Source organism: Notolepis coatsorum (assembly GCF_963971535.1).
Source record: "Notolepis coatsorum genome assembly, chromosome: 1".
Classification (NCBI taxonomy): Eukaryota; Metazoa; Chordata; class Actinopteri; order Aulopiformes; family Paralepididae; genus Notolepis; species Notolepis coatsorum.
The window spans coordinates 231916172-231933488 of NC_140165.1; the positions used below are offsets into that span (position 1 = coordinate 231916172).

General features: G+C 41.7%; 1 protein-coding gene across 1 annotated transcript in view; it reads right to left on the reverse strand.

Moving 5' to 3' along the window:
- Window positions 1-7173: 7173 nt before the first annotated feature.
- Window positions 7174-17317, reverse strand: part of LOC311224239 (uncharacterized protein) — a 49030-nt gene continuing 38886 nt past the window's right edge. The window contains exons 11-21 of the mRNA XM_084309143.1: window positions 16159-16294; window positions 15652-15768; window positions 15009-15136; window positions 14319-14467; window positions 13551-13676; window positions 12456-12617; window positions 11991-12171; window positions 8577-8707; window positions 8249-8414; window positions 8040-8143; window positions 7174-7313 (exon numbers count right to left, since the gene is read on the reverse strand). Coding sequence (XP_084165269.1) covers window positions 7210-7313; window positions 8040-8143; window positions 8249-8414; window positions 8577-8707; window positions 11991-12171; window positions 12456-12617; window positions 13551-13676; window positions 14319-14467; window positions 15009-15136; window positions 15652-15768; window positions 16159-16294 — 1504 coding nt within the window. The 3' untranslated portion in view covers window positions 7174-7209. The remainder of the gene's footprint in view (window positions 7314-8039; window positions 8144-8248; window positions 8415-8576; window positions 8708-11990; window positions 12172-12455; window positions 12618-13550; window positions 13677-14318; window positions 14468-15008; window positions 15137-15651; window positions 15769-16158; window positions 16295-17317) is intronic.

Genomic DNA, 17317 nt, shown 5'->3' on the forward strand with positions numbered 1-17317 from the left:
ATCTTTAATGTTACAGATTTCCCCATTCAGATTCATTACAGGAGGCTGTTGCCATCTTTAACTAATGTTGTGTTCATAGGTGTATGTTTTAGTACATCTCAGCCTTTCTTACTAAACCATCCATTCACACTGCTGTTGATTGAAAAATACTTCACAATGCTTAATCTTTAAAGAATATTTAAAGAAACCTTTAAATAATAAAAGTGTCCATCAAATGGTATATGTCCTTCCCCAGTCTTTGAAAAGCACTGTCCTAATTATGGAGCATGTTTAGAATGCATGTCAACCTCAGAGATTGATTCAGTCATCCCATATTATTTTGTAGATGTCGGATGTCATAAACTTAGTTGATTCTAATAGTAATTATTATAAAGTAGTGTTGGCCTACATGTCTTCAGTTGTCATGGATTGGATCATTCAAACCCTGACATCAGCATTAATAATGACCTCCCTCAGGCCAATGGTCATCTCATCTCAACAACATGTTGACCATGAACACATAGTAAACCATTAGTCCTTAATCCCTTGGAAGCAAATTACAGAATGAACCGTTTACCTATGAGACCAATCAGACTTAACATGTATCATCTTCGCTTATGGAGCCCATAGAGGACAGAGTGGCCGTAATGACCTCCCTTTAGACAGCTGCTAAAACAACCTCAGTAGTTATTATACCAAGTAAACATTAGGATCATTAGATGTACCACATAATGTTGAAAGGCCTGCAAAGGTTATACCACAGAGTTTGAGTGGATAGGAAGGGCTTTTCCTAGAGTATCATGGTAATATCATCTGGTACACTAGAAGATGGCCGCCATAGAACACAACATCAATAATAACAACAATAATAATAATGACAAGACAATAATAAATAATAAATACTTATAGATCAAAACTTAACTAATAATACAAAATAAAAAATGCCATGTAAAAAAATTATAAAAACATCACAAACAACACAAAAGACATTAGACATTGGACATTTCCTCCCCCACTCCCCCCCCCATCCCAAGACTGCCGGATCCCCCAGGACCAACACCCCATCCCAACTCCGCCACTACATTGTACCTTTGACCCCCTCGGCCGCCGCGGCCCACAGACCTGCTTGTCCCACCCCAACCACACGAGCAGTCGAGATCTCCAAATAAATAACATCCAGCAATGTCAGGGACCAGTTAATTACTGTGAGTTTCTCAGGTTCTTTCCATCTCATAGCGATAAGCTTTTTGGCTGCTGTAACGCCTGCCAGAATAATTATTTTCTGTTGTATGGATGTTGGTGGTAAAGATATATTGTTTAGAAGTAATGTTGCTGCCGTGAGTGGAATTGATATATTACAGATGTTTGAGAGTTTAGTTGCTATTGCTATACATTTCCAAAAATGGGCTTACTGGTGGGCAATCCCAGAACATATGCATATACTGTACGTGCCGGTGGCTCTTTAGAGAGCATAAAGTCCACCGGGAGTCGGCCACCAGTCCCATAGTAAACAGCTTATTCGTCCTATGAATATAATTAAAATTAATTTATTGGTTATTAGGGAGGCTAATATAACATTTGTCCAAACGTCGTCCCAGTCAAACTCAGGGTCTAACCCTGGGATGTCCCCTCGCCAGACTGTATCCAATGTTAATTTCTTATATATGGATTTGATTAAACGTGTATACAAATCTGAGACAAACCCTCTTGTGGTTGTCCTGTCACCGATAAGCCCGACAAAAGGGTGTGGGTGCAACGCCTGAGCGCCGACCTTAGTTGTAGGTAAAGGAAGAATGACTCACCAGGTATATCAAAGGGTCATCATTAGGTCCTGAAACGCTCGAAGACCGTTTTTATCATATATATCTTCCAGAGTATGAACTCCCCTCCTCTCCCATTGAGGAATATGAACAGGGTTTGTGCCCAACAAGTAGTTGCTGGTTATGAAATGTTGGAGAGTAGAGGTGTCACAGGCATTTAACCACACAGGACCTCTTTACATTACGCCACGTTTGAATAACGTGGGATATGATTGGTCCATATCGTAACTGGCATTTTGATATAGGGATAGTGGAGTATACTACATCCTGTAGTCTTTGTGGTGAGACCGCTGCAGCTTATAAGGAGCGCAATTTCAGGGTCAAGCCAGTTTATCAGGGGCCTCAGCGAGAAGGACCAGAAGTATAACTTAAAATCAGGGATTGCCAAGCCACCATCCCCATCCCATCCCATTCCTACGTTGAGTGGTAGTTATTTTTGATTCTCTGGCATTTGTTATTCCAAATGAATTTAGCTATCATAGTTTGAGTCTTACGCCAGTGGTCTATTGCACGGGTTCCCAAAGTTTTCAGGCCGCGACCCCCGAAATAACGGTGTCAGAGAGCCGCGACCCCCATTATTATAGGAGGGGATTATTCTTTTTGGAGCACCTTCTGGCAAAGGTAAGGTCTATTCTATTTTACCGAACCTAAAACATGTTTTTGTACCGATCACAGTGTTGTATTTTACCGGACCTAAAACATGCTTTTGGTAACGATCGCAGTTTCGGGGTAAGACCACCCTCCCCCCTCCCTTGATGATTTTGTGAAGACACATATGTATGGTTTGAGTTTGAGTATGAATTTTCAAAGTCCGATTAAAACTAACAGTTAATCATGTCCCTTGCCCCATGACAAACCTACTTCATCAAGTATTGTAGTGTTACATTAATCCATTTGAATGTTGCATCTTAGTGGGACTTGATTCAAAAATGTTATCTAATTAATTCAAGACTTCATAGTTAATTAATCTAAATCAATTTGATGCGAAAAGCTAAAATGTTCAATTCAAATGGAATGGATTTAGGTATACAAGTGAATCAATGAATATACATTATATACATTTAAGCAGCAACATTTTGTTTATTAGCTACTAATTACACAGACCAGCAGATAAATGCAATTTTTACAAAGTGCAGCACTTTTAGGAATAATATATATAGCGCAAAGGACCTTTTGTAAACGCAAGCACTTTCGAGGTACAAGTAAAATGCAGTACTTTCAAGTACATTCGAGAACAGTTGACCATTGGGAAAAATTGATTGATCTCAATTTCTCTTATTTTTTCAATATTCCAAACCAAAGTTCAAGTTCAAGTTCTTTAATAGTTGTCATACAGAAGTACAGAATACTTTCATACAAAATGCTTCTTACTGTTACGCTCCAGAGACTGTGCTAGACAAGATAGTATCAAATAACATAATAACATAATATAGCATGAATGAAAGCACTGTTAGCCCCCTAGTCATCCTCTGAAGCAAACAGCAAGAGGCTCTTCTTTGTTGGCTCCTCCTCACAACAGTGCCTCACATACTGTATCTGCAGTAGATAGTTTAGGAAAGTGATTAATTATTGTACCAATTAACAGTATTCAAAATAATTCTAATAAAAACAGCACCAATGTTTTACTATTGTGATCAATATTCAGTACATTTCATTTTGGAAAAGCAATTTAATTAATATTTCACTAATTCACTGTCAATTCACAAAGATTTAATGGACAGTAAATCCCACATTATTACAGTAAATTACAGTAAAACTGTAATAAAACAGTTATTGTTGTGGGTGTTTTTTTGTTTACCTGCGCGGTTCAAGGAGGGTGACGGTCTACAGCTTCTGTATTTTGGTGGTCCACGGCAATCCAGCAAGCCAGCCAGTGTGTTTGTTACTGCTTCAGCATTAGCCAGCATTAGCTCTTAGTTCCACGTTAGTCAAAGTCAGCTTTATTGTCGCTTCTCATAATGTGCAAGACAGAGAAATGGACGTTTTGATACAAGAACGGTTGTGTTTGCAAAGACTTTGCATATCACCGGAGCATTTCAAGCCTATACGTTATCACCTCAATGCTAAGCATGTTGCAGCTAATCCAATGCAGATATTCATTCAGGTTGTTATTGGCTTTCTGATTTTGGATTTGTAAACTAACAATGAAATAACAGGTTGTTATTGGCTTTCTGATTTTGGATTCTAAATTTCATATGAAGTGAACAAATGATACACGGATACTGCCGCTGCTCAGATGCTCTGGTCAGGTTGGTAGGTTACTCTGCTACTCTACTGTCGCACTTAGAATGAACGATGGGAGAAATTGTTTTAAAACTAGGCTCAAATCAGAAGGATGTGTTCTGTGAGGAAACATTACAGCTTATAGTGCAGATTCATGTCCTCTTTACTTTCCCTGCCTTTCCTTTTTGTATCTCTGATGTCTGTATTAACACTAAATAAGCTAAATTAAAATGAATGGAACTCCTAATTTGCTATACAAGTTGTGAAAATTATGGAAACTTGAGTTCAGTCATGGTCCCGTGGTCTAGGACAGTTCAGTCATGGTCCCGTGGTCTAGGACAGTTCAGTCATGGTCCCGTGGTCTAGGACAGTTCAGTCATGGTCCTGTGGTCTAGGACAGTTCAGTCATGGTCCCGTGGTCTAGGACAGTTCAGTCATGGTCCCGTGGTCTAGGACAGTTCAGTCATGGTCCTGTGGTCTAGGACAGTTCAGTCATGGTCCCGTGGTCTAGGACAGTTCAGTCATGGTCCCGTGGTCAAGGACAGTTCAGTCATGGTCCCGTGGTCAAGGACAGTTCAGTCATGGTCCTGTGGTCTAGGACAGTTCAGTCATGGTCCCGTGGTCTAGGACAGTTCAGTCATGGTCCCGTGGTCAAGGACAGTTCAGTCATGGTCCCGTGGTCTAGGACAGTTCAGTCATGGTCCCGTGTTCTAGGACAGTTCAGTCATGGTCCTGTGGTCTAGGACAGTTCAGTCATGGTCCCGTGGTCTGAGACAGTTCAGTCATGGTCCTGTGGTCTAGGACAGTTCAGTCATGGTCCCGTGGTCTAGGACAGTTCAGTCAGTATTTAACACACTTTGATTTCCTAAACCAAAGAAAACCCTTGACTTTGTGACGTCACCCGGATGCAGAACCTGGGCCTCCTCCCTAGAGGACTCTGTGGGCCTGGGCCTCCTCCCTAGAGGACTCTGTGGGCCTGGGCCTCCTCCCTAGAGGACTCTGTGGGCCTGGGCCTCCTCCCTAGAGGACTCTGTGGACCTGGGCCTCCTCCCTAGAGGACTCTGTGGGCCTGGGCCTCCTCCCTAGAGGACTCTGTGGGCCTGGGCCTCCTCCCTAGAGGACTCTGTGGACCTGGGCCTCCTCCCTAGAGGACTCTGTGGGCCTGGGCCTCCTCCCTAGAGGACTCTGTGGACCTGGGCCTCCTCCCTAGAGGACTCTGTGGACCTAGGCCTCCTCCCTAGAGGACTCTGTGGACCTGGGCCTCCTCCCTAGAGGACTCTGTGGACCTGGGCCTCCTCCCTAGAGGACTCTGTGGACCTGGGCCTCCTCCCTAGAGGACTCTGTGGACCTGGGCCTCGTCCCTAGAGGACTCTGTGGACCTGGGCCTCCTCCCTAGAGGACTCTGTGAACCTGGGCCTCCTCCCTAGAGGACTCTGTGGACCTGGGCCTCCTCCCTAGAGGACTCTGTGGAGCCATGTTGAGTTCTGACACCCAAGTGAGGTTTGTATTCTAATCATGGGGAGATTTTAAAGTCAGGATAACTTTGAATAGGCTATATTCCAGTTGTTATATATCATTCTATTTTGTAGGGATGTGCTCCTGTACCGTAGCCGTTTTCATGTGCTGTGTATAAAACTAAGATTACAGGACCAACTTCGAGTTCGTACACAAGCTACAGCCAAGGTCTGCCCTGCGAACGTACAAAACAACTCTCTTAAAGCCGCCACGACGGAAACCATGATTGATTCTCTCGGAAACAGGATACGGTTTGAACTGGCTTATAATAAAAGAGTCATTCTGTTCCGTTGTTACCCAACGGTTGCACACACACAAACACACATTCACACCCGCTTGATTATGGTTTAATTCTGTTTTTAATTATGTTTACGACAGAAATCCATGGAGTGTCTCCAGTCTGAGGAAGAGCAGTAGTGGCTCTCGTTAATACACTAACACATAGGTGTAGAATTAGGGGGGCTTGCAGGGGACATGTCCCCCTCATTATTGAGAAGAGGTAAATGTGTCCCCCTCAAAATATAGGAAAGACAACCCTCTTTTCGCTCCTGTAACAGTCTTGCACAATATGGGACACACTGGCCCTATGTATAGTTCAACAGTCAAAAATATTATCTTCTCTCCAGTAACTGTCGTGCACAGTATGAGACCTGTAAGAGTAGCCTAATCTTTAAAGGTGTGATTTCTTGTTGATAAATAGTTACATATTGGGAGGATATCTTAACATTACTGATTATCATGCCTTACTTCCAAATAAAACCCTGATGGTCCACTCAAAGACACAAAGGTGTCCACCGAGCAACTCTCAGCGGAACACTTTTGCAGAGATGGAAGGAGATCTTCTCTCCGCAGAAACACAGAGGCTCTGAGGTCATCGAGAGAGAGGGAAGCGGCCCCAGCTTGTAGCGAACACGGCAAAGCGGATAGGATCAAACGTGAAACTACCGACAAGTCAGCTCAAGCCAATGCTGGAGGGCACGGTTAAAAACTGCAGTGGTGCCTTTTGTGTATTTCACTCCTGACATTTATGCGAGTCCCTGGGCTACGTTCAGACAACTTAACAATAGACAAAGGGGAAAGTAAACACCAGATTGGGTTACGCCTCATGTAACAGCCTCAAGTTGTGCAATCTGCACGATTGCTGAAATGAATACCCCCCTGCCAAATACATTCATTATCAGTACCTTATTTTACAGTTGTAACAAGGACAGACGGTGTCTTAGCTGTGAAGTAACGCGTCCCACGCAAAGTGCAACCGCCACTAATGGCTGAGTGGCTCACTGTGAGTGACATCGCTGGTCGTAAAGCGGTGATTCACGTTTTAAAGCAAGTCAGGATAACTATAGTGAATCACGAGAGAAATAACCGTGTAGTGTTTCTGTGGTGAAACCACAGGGATACTCTTAATGATTCACCATAGATTTCTATCATATTCCACTACAGAAATACTACGGTAAATCACTACAATCTAGTGTTTATGGGGGGAAAACACAGGAATACTATCAATCACTATAGTATTTCTCTTGTAATAGTGTGTCCAAAGTACTACAGGTTTTTACTGGAGTTTGTATGTGCAGCTCCTGGTGAGTGACGGGTGGCGTCTTGTTATTATTCCTCCGTCACACAGTTTGGACAGTTTTGGTTTTGACAGTGCAGGACGGTCTACTTGTCCTCAGTAGCAGTTGAGCCAGCCGTAGTTGAGGAGGACGCGCATCACTCTCTTGGAGGCGAAGCAGTACTCGCTCTGCCTCGGGCCATCGGAGAAGTACAGGAATCCTACGGAGGAGGCATCAGTCAATATGTAGAGAAACCATCTTATCTTACAGTAAAGTTACATTCAGTCAGTCAATATGTAGAGAAACCATCTTATCTTACAGTAAAGTTACATTCAGTCAGTCAATATGTAGAGAAACCATCTTATCTTACAGTAAAGTTACATTCAGTCTGTCAATATGTAGAGAAACCATCTTATCTTACAGTAAAGTTACATTCAGTCTGTCAATATGTAGAGAAACCATCTTATCTTACAGTAAAGTTACATTCAGTCTGTCAATATGTAGAGAAACCATCTTATCTTACAGTAAAGTTACATTCAGTCTGTCAATATGTAGAGAAACCATCTTATCTTACAGTAAAGTTACATTCAGTCAGTCAATATGTAGCGAAACCATCTTATCTTACAGTAAAGTTACATTCAGTCAGTCAATATGTAGAGAAACCATCTATATTACAGTAAAGTTACATTCAGTCTGTCAATATGTACAGTAGAGAAACCATCTATCTTACAGTAAAGTTACATGGAGTCAGTCAATATGTAGAGAAACCATCTTATCTTACAGTAAGGTTACATGGGGTCAGTCAATATGTAGAGAAACCATTTTATCTTACAGTAAAGTTACATGGAGTCAGTCAGTCAATATGTAGAGAAACCATCTTATCTTACAGTAAGGTTACATGGAGTGATGGAGTCAGTCAATCTGTCACCATTGATAAAAGTCTCACCGAAATTCTCAAACGCCGCGTCCACCTTGGAGCCGATCCCGGAGAAGTCCTGTGTGATGGATCTGGGGTACCCGCTGTCCATCCGGTTTCTGCTCTCATCGTAGCTGGAATGTGACACATTTATCATTTTGAGTACATTATTATTCTCCGTCATCGTGGAGATATTGATACTGTATAATACATACGATCAAGACATTGTGACCCCCCACCTCCAATATTGTCTTTTGACAAAGATGAGTGTTTTCCCAGTCGTTGGCACGTAGACGGCTGCGTCCACCTTGTTCACAGACGACGGGAGGCCGAGGCTGCAGATGGACTTTGGATAGCCTGAAATCACTGTCTTCGCAAATGCCCTCAAGCCCCAGTACTGATCACCTGCAGGGAAAAAAGGGTAGGCGTTATACTGTAAAGACATGTCTTTGAGGAAAGTAAATTCATCATAATGATTGATTGATAGATAATAAGTAATGTTACACCATGCTGGTTTATATTCATTCAGTCATTTATTTGAGAATATTCATCCTGTATGAAAGGTACCTTCAAAAAGATAGAACACATCCTTGTTCGGGACTTCATAGGCGGCATCGACATGATTAACGCGAGGCCACCTTGTGCTCACTTTAGTGAGCCGGATTGCTTGGATTGAAGTACTCTTCCTCCAGTAGTAACTATCAATAAAACGGAAAGCATTTTAGGACTCTACACAAGAAGCTGTCAAAAAAAGAACGTGTTGTGTTTTGATTCAAGTACAACACATACATACAGTGTGCTCCATAAGTATTTGGAACCCCTCCCATCCCCTCTATGAGGAGCTAGTCAAGATCTAGACCTAGATCAAGAAATATCTGACTCTTAATAATAAACACTGTTAGGACTATCTGACTCTTAATAATAAACACTGCACAAACTCTGGTCCAGTGTGTCACTATACTACTGTCTGATTGAATCCTGCCACCCAATACTGTTCGCTACTACTACTACTATTATCACTATTGACACTATTGTCATTATTACTTGCGCTTTGTTCTATGTTCTATTATTCTATTATCTATGTACATGTGGGTATCTACATGAACCCCCCCCCCATGCTGCTATGACACTTGAATTTCCCCAGGGGGATTGATAAAGGAACACTTGACTTGGATAGCTTGATGTTTTGTCTCCATTTTCTTGCTACCATGTATGTGATAACATGAACATGATTGTAAGGTTCAAATTTAGGATACTTTCAACTATATTTCAACTAACTGTTGAATAACTATAGCAATTTTTTTACACAATAGTATCTGGATGGATTAGGGCTCTATTTAATAAAGTACTTCTTTATTTTTGTGGCCTTTTTGCATTCCTATAATATGAGGATTTACACAATTAAACAATTATCTGACTGTCTAACGCTTTGAGTTAGTTCTGCTGTAGAGGTTCAAGTTTCATATGAATGGTCATGGCAGTTTCTTTCTACCAATACCGTCCTTCGGATGAGACGCTAAACCGAGGTCCTGACTGAATTCGGTCGTTAAAGAACCCTATCGTAAAGAGTAGAGGGGGTTCCCCGACGTTCCTGGCCAAATTCTCAATCAGGTCTCTGACATCAAGACCACCTAATCATCCCTTCCCCTTAATTGACTGATATCAATCCCTATCTCCTGAGCCGTTAAGCCATTTTGAAGTGTGATGTGTGCCGGGTGCCAGTGTATGGTAGCCATTGAGCCTGTGTAGCCCAAGGTTGGGTGCTACCAGTGGGGGTGAAGGACGCAATTTCCACCCTACAATGTAAAGCGCTTTGAATGTCTAGAAAAGCGATATATAAATGCAATTCATTATTATTATTATTACCACATTATTATTATTATCTGTGGGAATATTTGATTTTATTTGATCTTTATTTATCTCAAACACAACAAACATACAAATCACAGTAAAGACAGAATGTAAACATAAACAAATGAGTTCATTTTCATCCATAGAAAAACAAACAAGGATCAGTTGGAGAAGAGGCAGAAGGAAGCACAGCTTATCTAGTCCCGCCCCTTTCCTACAATATCATAACATTTGAAATAAAACGTACCACCCAAGAGAGCGAAATAAATAATAATAAATTAATTAAGGCTGCAACGTCCCTCATATGGGATGTTTTTAGGATTTTTTTGCAACCGGCAATTTGGCGACCCCTAGTGGCTCGGGTGTGCATATTTTGTAATACAATATATATATCGTATTGAAGGCTTATTTGTTGCCTGTCGATAGTGACAAAATCCGACAAAATCTAGGGCGGCTGGGTGGCGCAGCGGACATTGCGCTTGTCACCAACGCAAAAGACACCGGGTTCGACTCCGGCTGTCGGCGTTGCCTCCGGCTTGGGCCGGCCGTCATACTAATTCAATGGCAGAATTAGCGGGTGGAAGTCGATGGGTGCTAATCTGGCCGTTGTGGACAGCGACTCCTACAGGTCGGTTGGGGGACGCCTGCACAGCAGAGACAGGAAATGGCGGGGGTAGTGTGAGCCTCCCACACATTACACCTCACCAATGAGAGTCCGCGCTGGCAGGTGAAAAGATGTGACAGGCTGCCTCCTCATGCACCGGAGGGGACACGTGATGCAAGGCTTCTATCCTCCCTACGACCGACCTGTGGGGGGCATATGCGAGCAACGTTCAAGACAGGGGAGGGGAGAATTGGAAACAGCGAAATTGGGATGGGAGAAAAATAGAAAAAATAAAGGAGAAAAAGTGGATAAAAAAATTATAATCCGACAAAATCTGTTCAGCGGTTCTCGAGTTACATGCCGGTATTTGAGGCTTGTGCAAAGTACACGGTATTGCACAAAATACCACTCCCGACTCCCGTCAATCTAGATCCGATCTCGAAAATGATTGTGGATCGTGACTTTCCAATGATACCCCACATGGGGATCTAAATAAAAAAACAAAAAACACGAAAGAACACGAAAACAGGAAGAGCAAAACAGCCGAATGAATTGAAGTCTATGAGAAAACTGAGTTTGTCTTTGTACACAGTTTACCAAAATCACTCCTAATCACTCCTTTCTGAATGGATATTTATGGAATTGGGTACATACTACATAATGCGTCAGCAGGCTATGGCTCCGTCTGGATTTGTAAGCCATACCACCTTCTGGGGAAATACTACCTCTCGACTACTAACTACTACAGAAAAACTTGAGTAACAAGTTTTTTTACAACTCAAGTTCAGACCTATGTTCCTCTATTACATTAGCACTAAAGGTCAATTTTTTTTTCTGGAATCAGAAACTTCAGAATGTCATCTTTCAAAGGGGACCAGGCTCATGCATGTGCTATAAGTATAAAGTATGTTGTTTTGGTTTGCAAAGAAGGTATGCAGTCCTCAAGTTCAAGTTCAAAAATTGCCGCTTTTCTGCCCGCTTGTTAAGAGGTTAAAAAAGCAACAAGACAACCATTCTTTTTTATAAAACTTTCCCTGAGATATTTCATATTGATAAATAGATACATATTGGGAGGATATCTTAACATTCAAGGTTGATTATTACTGATTATTGATCGTGCCTTACACTAAGGGGTCCACCGAGCAACTCTCAGCGGAACACTTTTGCAGAGATGGAAGGAGCTCTTCTCTCCACAGAAACACAGAGGCTCTGAGGTCATCGAGAGAGAGGGAAGCGGCCCCAGCTTGTAGCGAACACGGCAAAGCGGAAAGGATCAAACGTGAAACAACCGACAAGTCAGCTCAAGCCAACGCTGGAGGGCACGGTTAAAAACTGCAGTGGTGCCTTTGTGTATTTACATCATTGTGGTTGCTACTGTACATCATATTTGTATTGTGGTTGAGTCTACACCTGGTCCTCATTCACAAACTCAGTTAGGCACCTCGACTAATGAAGGCCGGTGCCCTGCGGGTCCAGCAAAAAGTATTAGATGCACTATTTAATGGTAAGTACGTATTCACACATACCCGTTTTTGAAGAAGTACAGGTCTCCCCTTATGGAGGTGGCAGCATCAAACACCAGGTCCCGACTGCACTGTTCATCTCCTGGGTTGGGCTGAGGGTCGGTCTCTGTGGGCTCCTCAGGTTCTGGTTCTGATGTTGGAGGCGGCTCTTTTGGTGTCTTTGTAGGCCCAGTTGTACGGGTGCCTTCAGGACAAATACACAGTCAACCAATCACACAACACAGTTAATACTCACAGTATAACACAGTCATAACTGATAGGCCTACACATTATGGCCGACATCACCAGCTTGTTATTGTAAGAACTGATCTAAGATCAGTGGCCACACCCCCTTGATCATATCATTCGTGAACTGATGACAAGACTACAGATTATAACTCAGCACACTTGTTCTGAGACACACAATACATGTAACATGTGCATCCTTTGTCTATTAACAGTCTAATGAGAGAAACAGACTTTGTTTACCATAAAGGGCTTGGACTCCACGTCTGTCGTCATCTGGCAGCCTGTATCCGTTAGTGTCGACATATTTGTAGGTAGGGAACAGCAGAGCACTTCTGTCCCTGGAGTGATCCAAGCCCAGAGCATGGCCGAACTCATGGGCCGCCACCAAGAGCAGATTCACGCCTGATAAGATAAGATAAGTTACCCTAAGTTGTACCTCATCCCATTTCTGCATTGTATTGTGTATTGTATTGTAACTCAGTTACTAATTTTTTAGTATATTGTATAATATATGTATATTGAACACTTTTGTTTACACTTGTTTACATACTTTTGACTTTCTATGTTTTACTTATCTATTTAAATTTTTATCTAGCACACTCTCAGGAGCAGAACAGAAAAAAGCATTTCATATAAAAGTATTCTGTATTTTTGTATGACTACTAATAAAGAAACTTGAACTTGATAAGATATTCCTTTATTGATCTCCTTGGGGAAATCCGGGGGCCATAGCAGCATGGGAGAGGTACAGGTATGGGCAATAGTAGAAAGACATAAATATAGGCAATACAATTTGATCTCAATATAAGAATATGAGAAATAAACAGTGTAAACAATTAACTCTGAATATAAAAATATGAGAAAAATAAACACTGTAAACAAAGGTGCAGATGAGGGTCTGTATGCCCTATCGGTTATATTCTATGTTACAATACATAGGCAATAAAGAATTTGATCTGAATATATACTATGAGTAAAAGTAAACAGTATACACGTGGTGCAGTATCAGTATACACAAGGTACCCCAACTGGCATGATATACATGTTGTAGTCCGTGCAGGTTTTGGTGATTAACAAAATGATGACAAAACATATGATAGACTAAACTTTCAAATGTTGTGCTTATATTCCAGTTATTATACATAGGCAGAGTCTATGCTGTCCTCATTCCAAATGACTGAGTCTACATGGTCCTCATTCCAAATGACTGACTCTACACAGTCCTCATTCTAAATGACTGAGTCTACACTGTCCTCATTCCAAACACACTCCCATTTAATTTTTCACAAGCATAACTTGTTTCTAGACAGGGCAGCTTGTAACAAAGACTCTTACCTCTCTGAGTTAGACTCCAGTTTTCATCATCATCAAAGTGAGTGTCCCCTCCTTGACCCTGACTTGGAGAGTTAGCGTGGGCCAAGACTCCACCAAGGCCATCAAAAGGGTAGAAATCACCATGGTCTGCATTTAGACAGGGAGATAAGATAAGAGATTCCCTTATTGATCCCCATGGGGAAATGCAGGTGTGATGGCAGCAAGGATGAGGGGGGGGGGGGGGTACAGGTATGGGCAGGGTAATAGAAAGACAATACATTTCATATAAAATATTCATTAATAAAAATAAACAGTAGACAAAAAGGTGCAGAAGTAATCTCAAGTCAACATACATTAACTGCATATGAAGACGCTCAGGCAGAAATTGTCCATACTTGCCACCAGAAAAAAGAGACTATGCTCAATATTTAGCAGCAGCAAGCAATGGATTCTGGTCTTTCTCTACCACAGTGTCTTTATACCTGTATCACTGTACATATTAATACTACAACTCTGTACATACATCTGATGTAGCACTATTACTCAGTAGTACTCATTTGTATATTTTGTACCCAGTTTAATCATCTGTACATTCATTGTATATTATTATTGCACTTTACTGTTACATTTGTACTCTGGTTGGATGACAGACTTATTTTCGTTGTACTGTACTTGTGCTGTATAATACATTTTAATCTAATCTAATATATAATATCATATAATCTTTGGAGGTTTAAATGTGTTCCTGTGTGAAACTCTGTTATGCATGTGTTTCTAAAACCTACTCACATCCGCCCTTGAAGAGGATCATGATATCTGCTGTGCCGCTGTATATCTGCTTGAAGTCTAGTGGGATGACGTCACTGTAGAGCTGGAAGGCCTGGCCGATGGTGGCATCCACCTGACTCTGGATCAGATCTGGGGTGTACTCTGTGATCCTGCTCAAAAGAGGGCATCAAGGGTTTGGACACTACATTGATAATAATAATATAATATAATAACATTGATATCCTGGGGAACAGTGATACACATAGACTTTGTTTGAATCCACTGAAACCAGAACCTTCTTCTCGGGAGGAAATGGGTGGGACGGCAGACGTGTTGCTATTCAATCACATCTTCATCTAAATGCAGTGTATTGTTATTGTCATTATTGCTATCATCATCATCATACCAGGTACCATTCAACCGCTTCAAATAATTTAGCCTTAAAACTAGTTTTTATTTCAAATGTTTGTCAGACCTTTCTTACAGTATGGAGTTCTCTCTCCTGATTGGATAAAGTGGGAACGGGATACACAGAAAATGTATTTTCTGTTTACTGCAGAGCAGAGGGACTGATCGACCGAACTTATTGACCAGACACTCTATATCAGTGATGGCTGTCAAAATGTAGAGCTATTATTTTAACATGTAGACCAATTATAAAAAAAACTAAAAAAAACACTTATAGCACTTTTTAATTCCGGGGTACATTACCTGTAGGTAATCAGACTCTTCTGCCACTTGGGTCTTCCAGGGAAGTGTCCATACCGGCTAATATCTGACACTCCACACCTGGGTGCCTTCATCACCTCCACTGTCTCCTTATTCAGGACGCCAGTCACCTGGTGATGTCATTGGTGATGTATGAGGTCATACCCTTACAAACGATGCAATATCTGTTTTCATGTTATCCCAATTCACAAGTTTCACAAGTGCAATTATGGTTTTTGAAATAATAGTGAAGTAAAATAAATTTTAGAGGAATCTGATATTAAAGCCACAGGTAGAATTTTCAACAATAATATATTATATTGAGTGTCATTGTCAGATTAGTTGTGATACCTTGGTATGATTACTGTAAACAAATGAGACCGTTGGCAAAACAATCGGTAGCCTAATTCTGCTGATAAGACCACATTTCCTATAAACCCTCTTGCTTCCTGTTGTCAAGGAGATTTTTTAACCGTTTGTTAACGAGATGAAGGTCCTCGTACCAAAACATTGTTCTAAAAAAAATTAAAAAAAATGAACTGCAAGTGAAGAAGACATTGTGTGAGTCGGCCCACTGTCTTCTCCTACGTACCAGCTGTCTACCTACGATCATGTGTATCTACGGTTTGATATCCGTGATTAATACCTCTAGGCCAAAGAAGGACTGCATGGCCTGCAGACTCTCGTTGAATGAAGACCTTTGGATGTTACGTGATGTGGAGTTGTTCAGCCCAACGTCAGTGTAGAAGTGAGAGACGTACTCCTGTCAGGTAACGGGAAGGACAAGTATTGGACAGAACATTTACTCATGTGTCATCTGATCATCATGACCATGCACCAACATTGCACCATTATCTGACCGCTATCAACTTATTTGACCTATCGCAAGCGCCGCCCCTCTTTTCTTGATCCTCAAATCACAAGTGTTGCTTCCCTCGGACAACTTTGTCAGTGGGAAGCAACAGTTGTGATTGGAGGATCAAGAAAAGAGGGGCGGCGCTTGAGATAGGTCAAATAAGTGGATAACGGTCTACACTGGAGAGACCTTAGAGCTTCTTATTGTATTTATTTGTTTACGAGATGTTATTTCATACAATATAATAATATACAAGACAATTCTTTAGTTGCATTTATTTTTACAGGTATACATTACCTCTGCAAAGGCCTCTTCTTCTTCTGGTGAAGGTTGGTCTTCAGGTGTAGCAACAGGTGCCGTGTGACACAGAGACAAACAAGCCAGTAACGCCATCCCTAACCCCTCCAGGGAACCCATTTTATTCACAATAAACCTTTAATGTAGAATACAGATCTCTCTCTCTCTATTTCTGTCTTGCCCTCCCACTCTCTCCATCCAACCTCTCTTATATAGCCTCCTCTGACCGCCTGAGGTATGTTTGGCTCTGATAGAACTTGACAAAGATGTCATGGAAGGCAGAGTACTTTGAGGCATTCCAGTAAGCGTTAGGACAAGTCTGTGTCCTAGGGGAGAGGAGGGACGGGTGGATATAAGATAATAGTGAGGTGATGTAGCAGCGAGGTAGTGGAGATTACCTAAACTCTGTTTACCCACTCTAACATAATATATAATAGGGTAGTTCTTGAGGAAAATATACAAAACTATAATACTATTATATTCTGAGAGAAATGGGAAAAAAGATAACCTCCCCATCAAATTCAGTAGATTATTATCATTATTATTATTATGATTGTTATTTGCATTGTATTGCATTGTGATCATCAACTTGAGTTTGACTTTTTTGGCATACAGTGAAATGCAGGTGGCTTGACTTGTTTAAAGAAGACGTGTCCAGCCCATGGGGACATTAACGTGTGTTGTCGGGCCTTACAAATACATTTGAGAATTGGCTTGAGAGACCCGGCGAAACCCCTATACATTTATACAAATGAGACAAGGGGATGTGGTTTGGTCTCCCCAGGTGGGTGGTGGTAGACAGAAACTGAGTATTGGAGAACAGGTTGCCTATTATAGTAGATGTGTGTGTGGGGGGGGGGGGGGGGGGGGACAATTCCACTACATAACCCACCATATTCCAATCTGACCTCCAGACATGATATTGGCATTATAACAACCAGCACCATTGTACCCCAACGGTACTTCAGGCACATGTAGGGGTCCCCCTTCTCCCATAATCCTCGGAGGGGAGGAGGTAGAGATGGTGGAGTCCTACAAGTTCCTTGGAGTGCACCTGAACAAAAACTGGACTGGTCGGACAACACTGAGGCCCTCTACAGGAAGGGACAGAGCAGGCTGTTCTTCCTGAGGAGACTCAGGTTGTTCGATGTGTGCAACC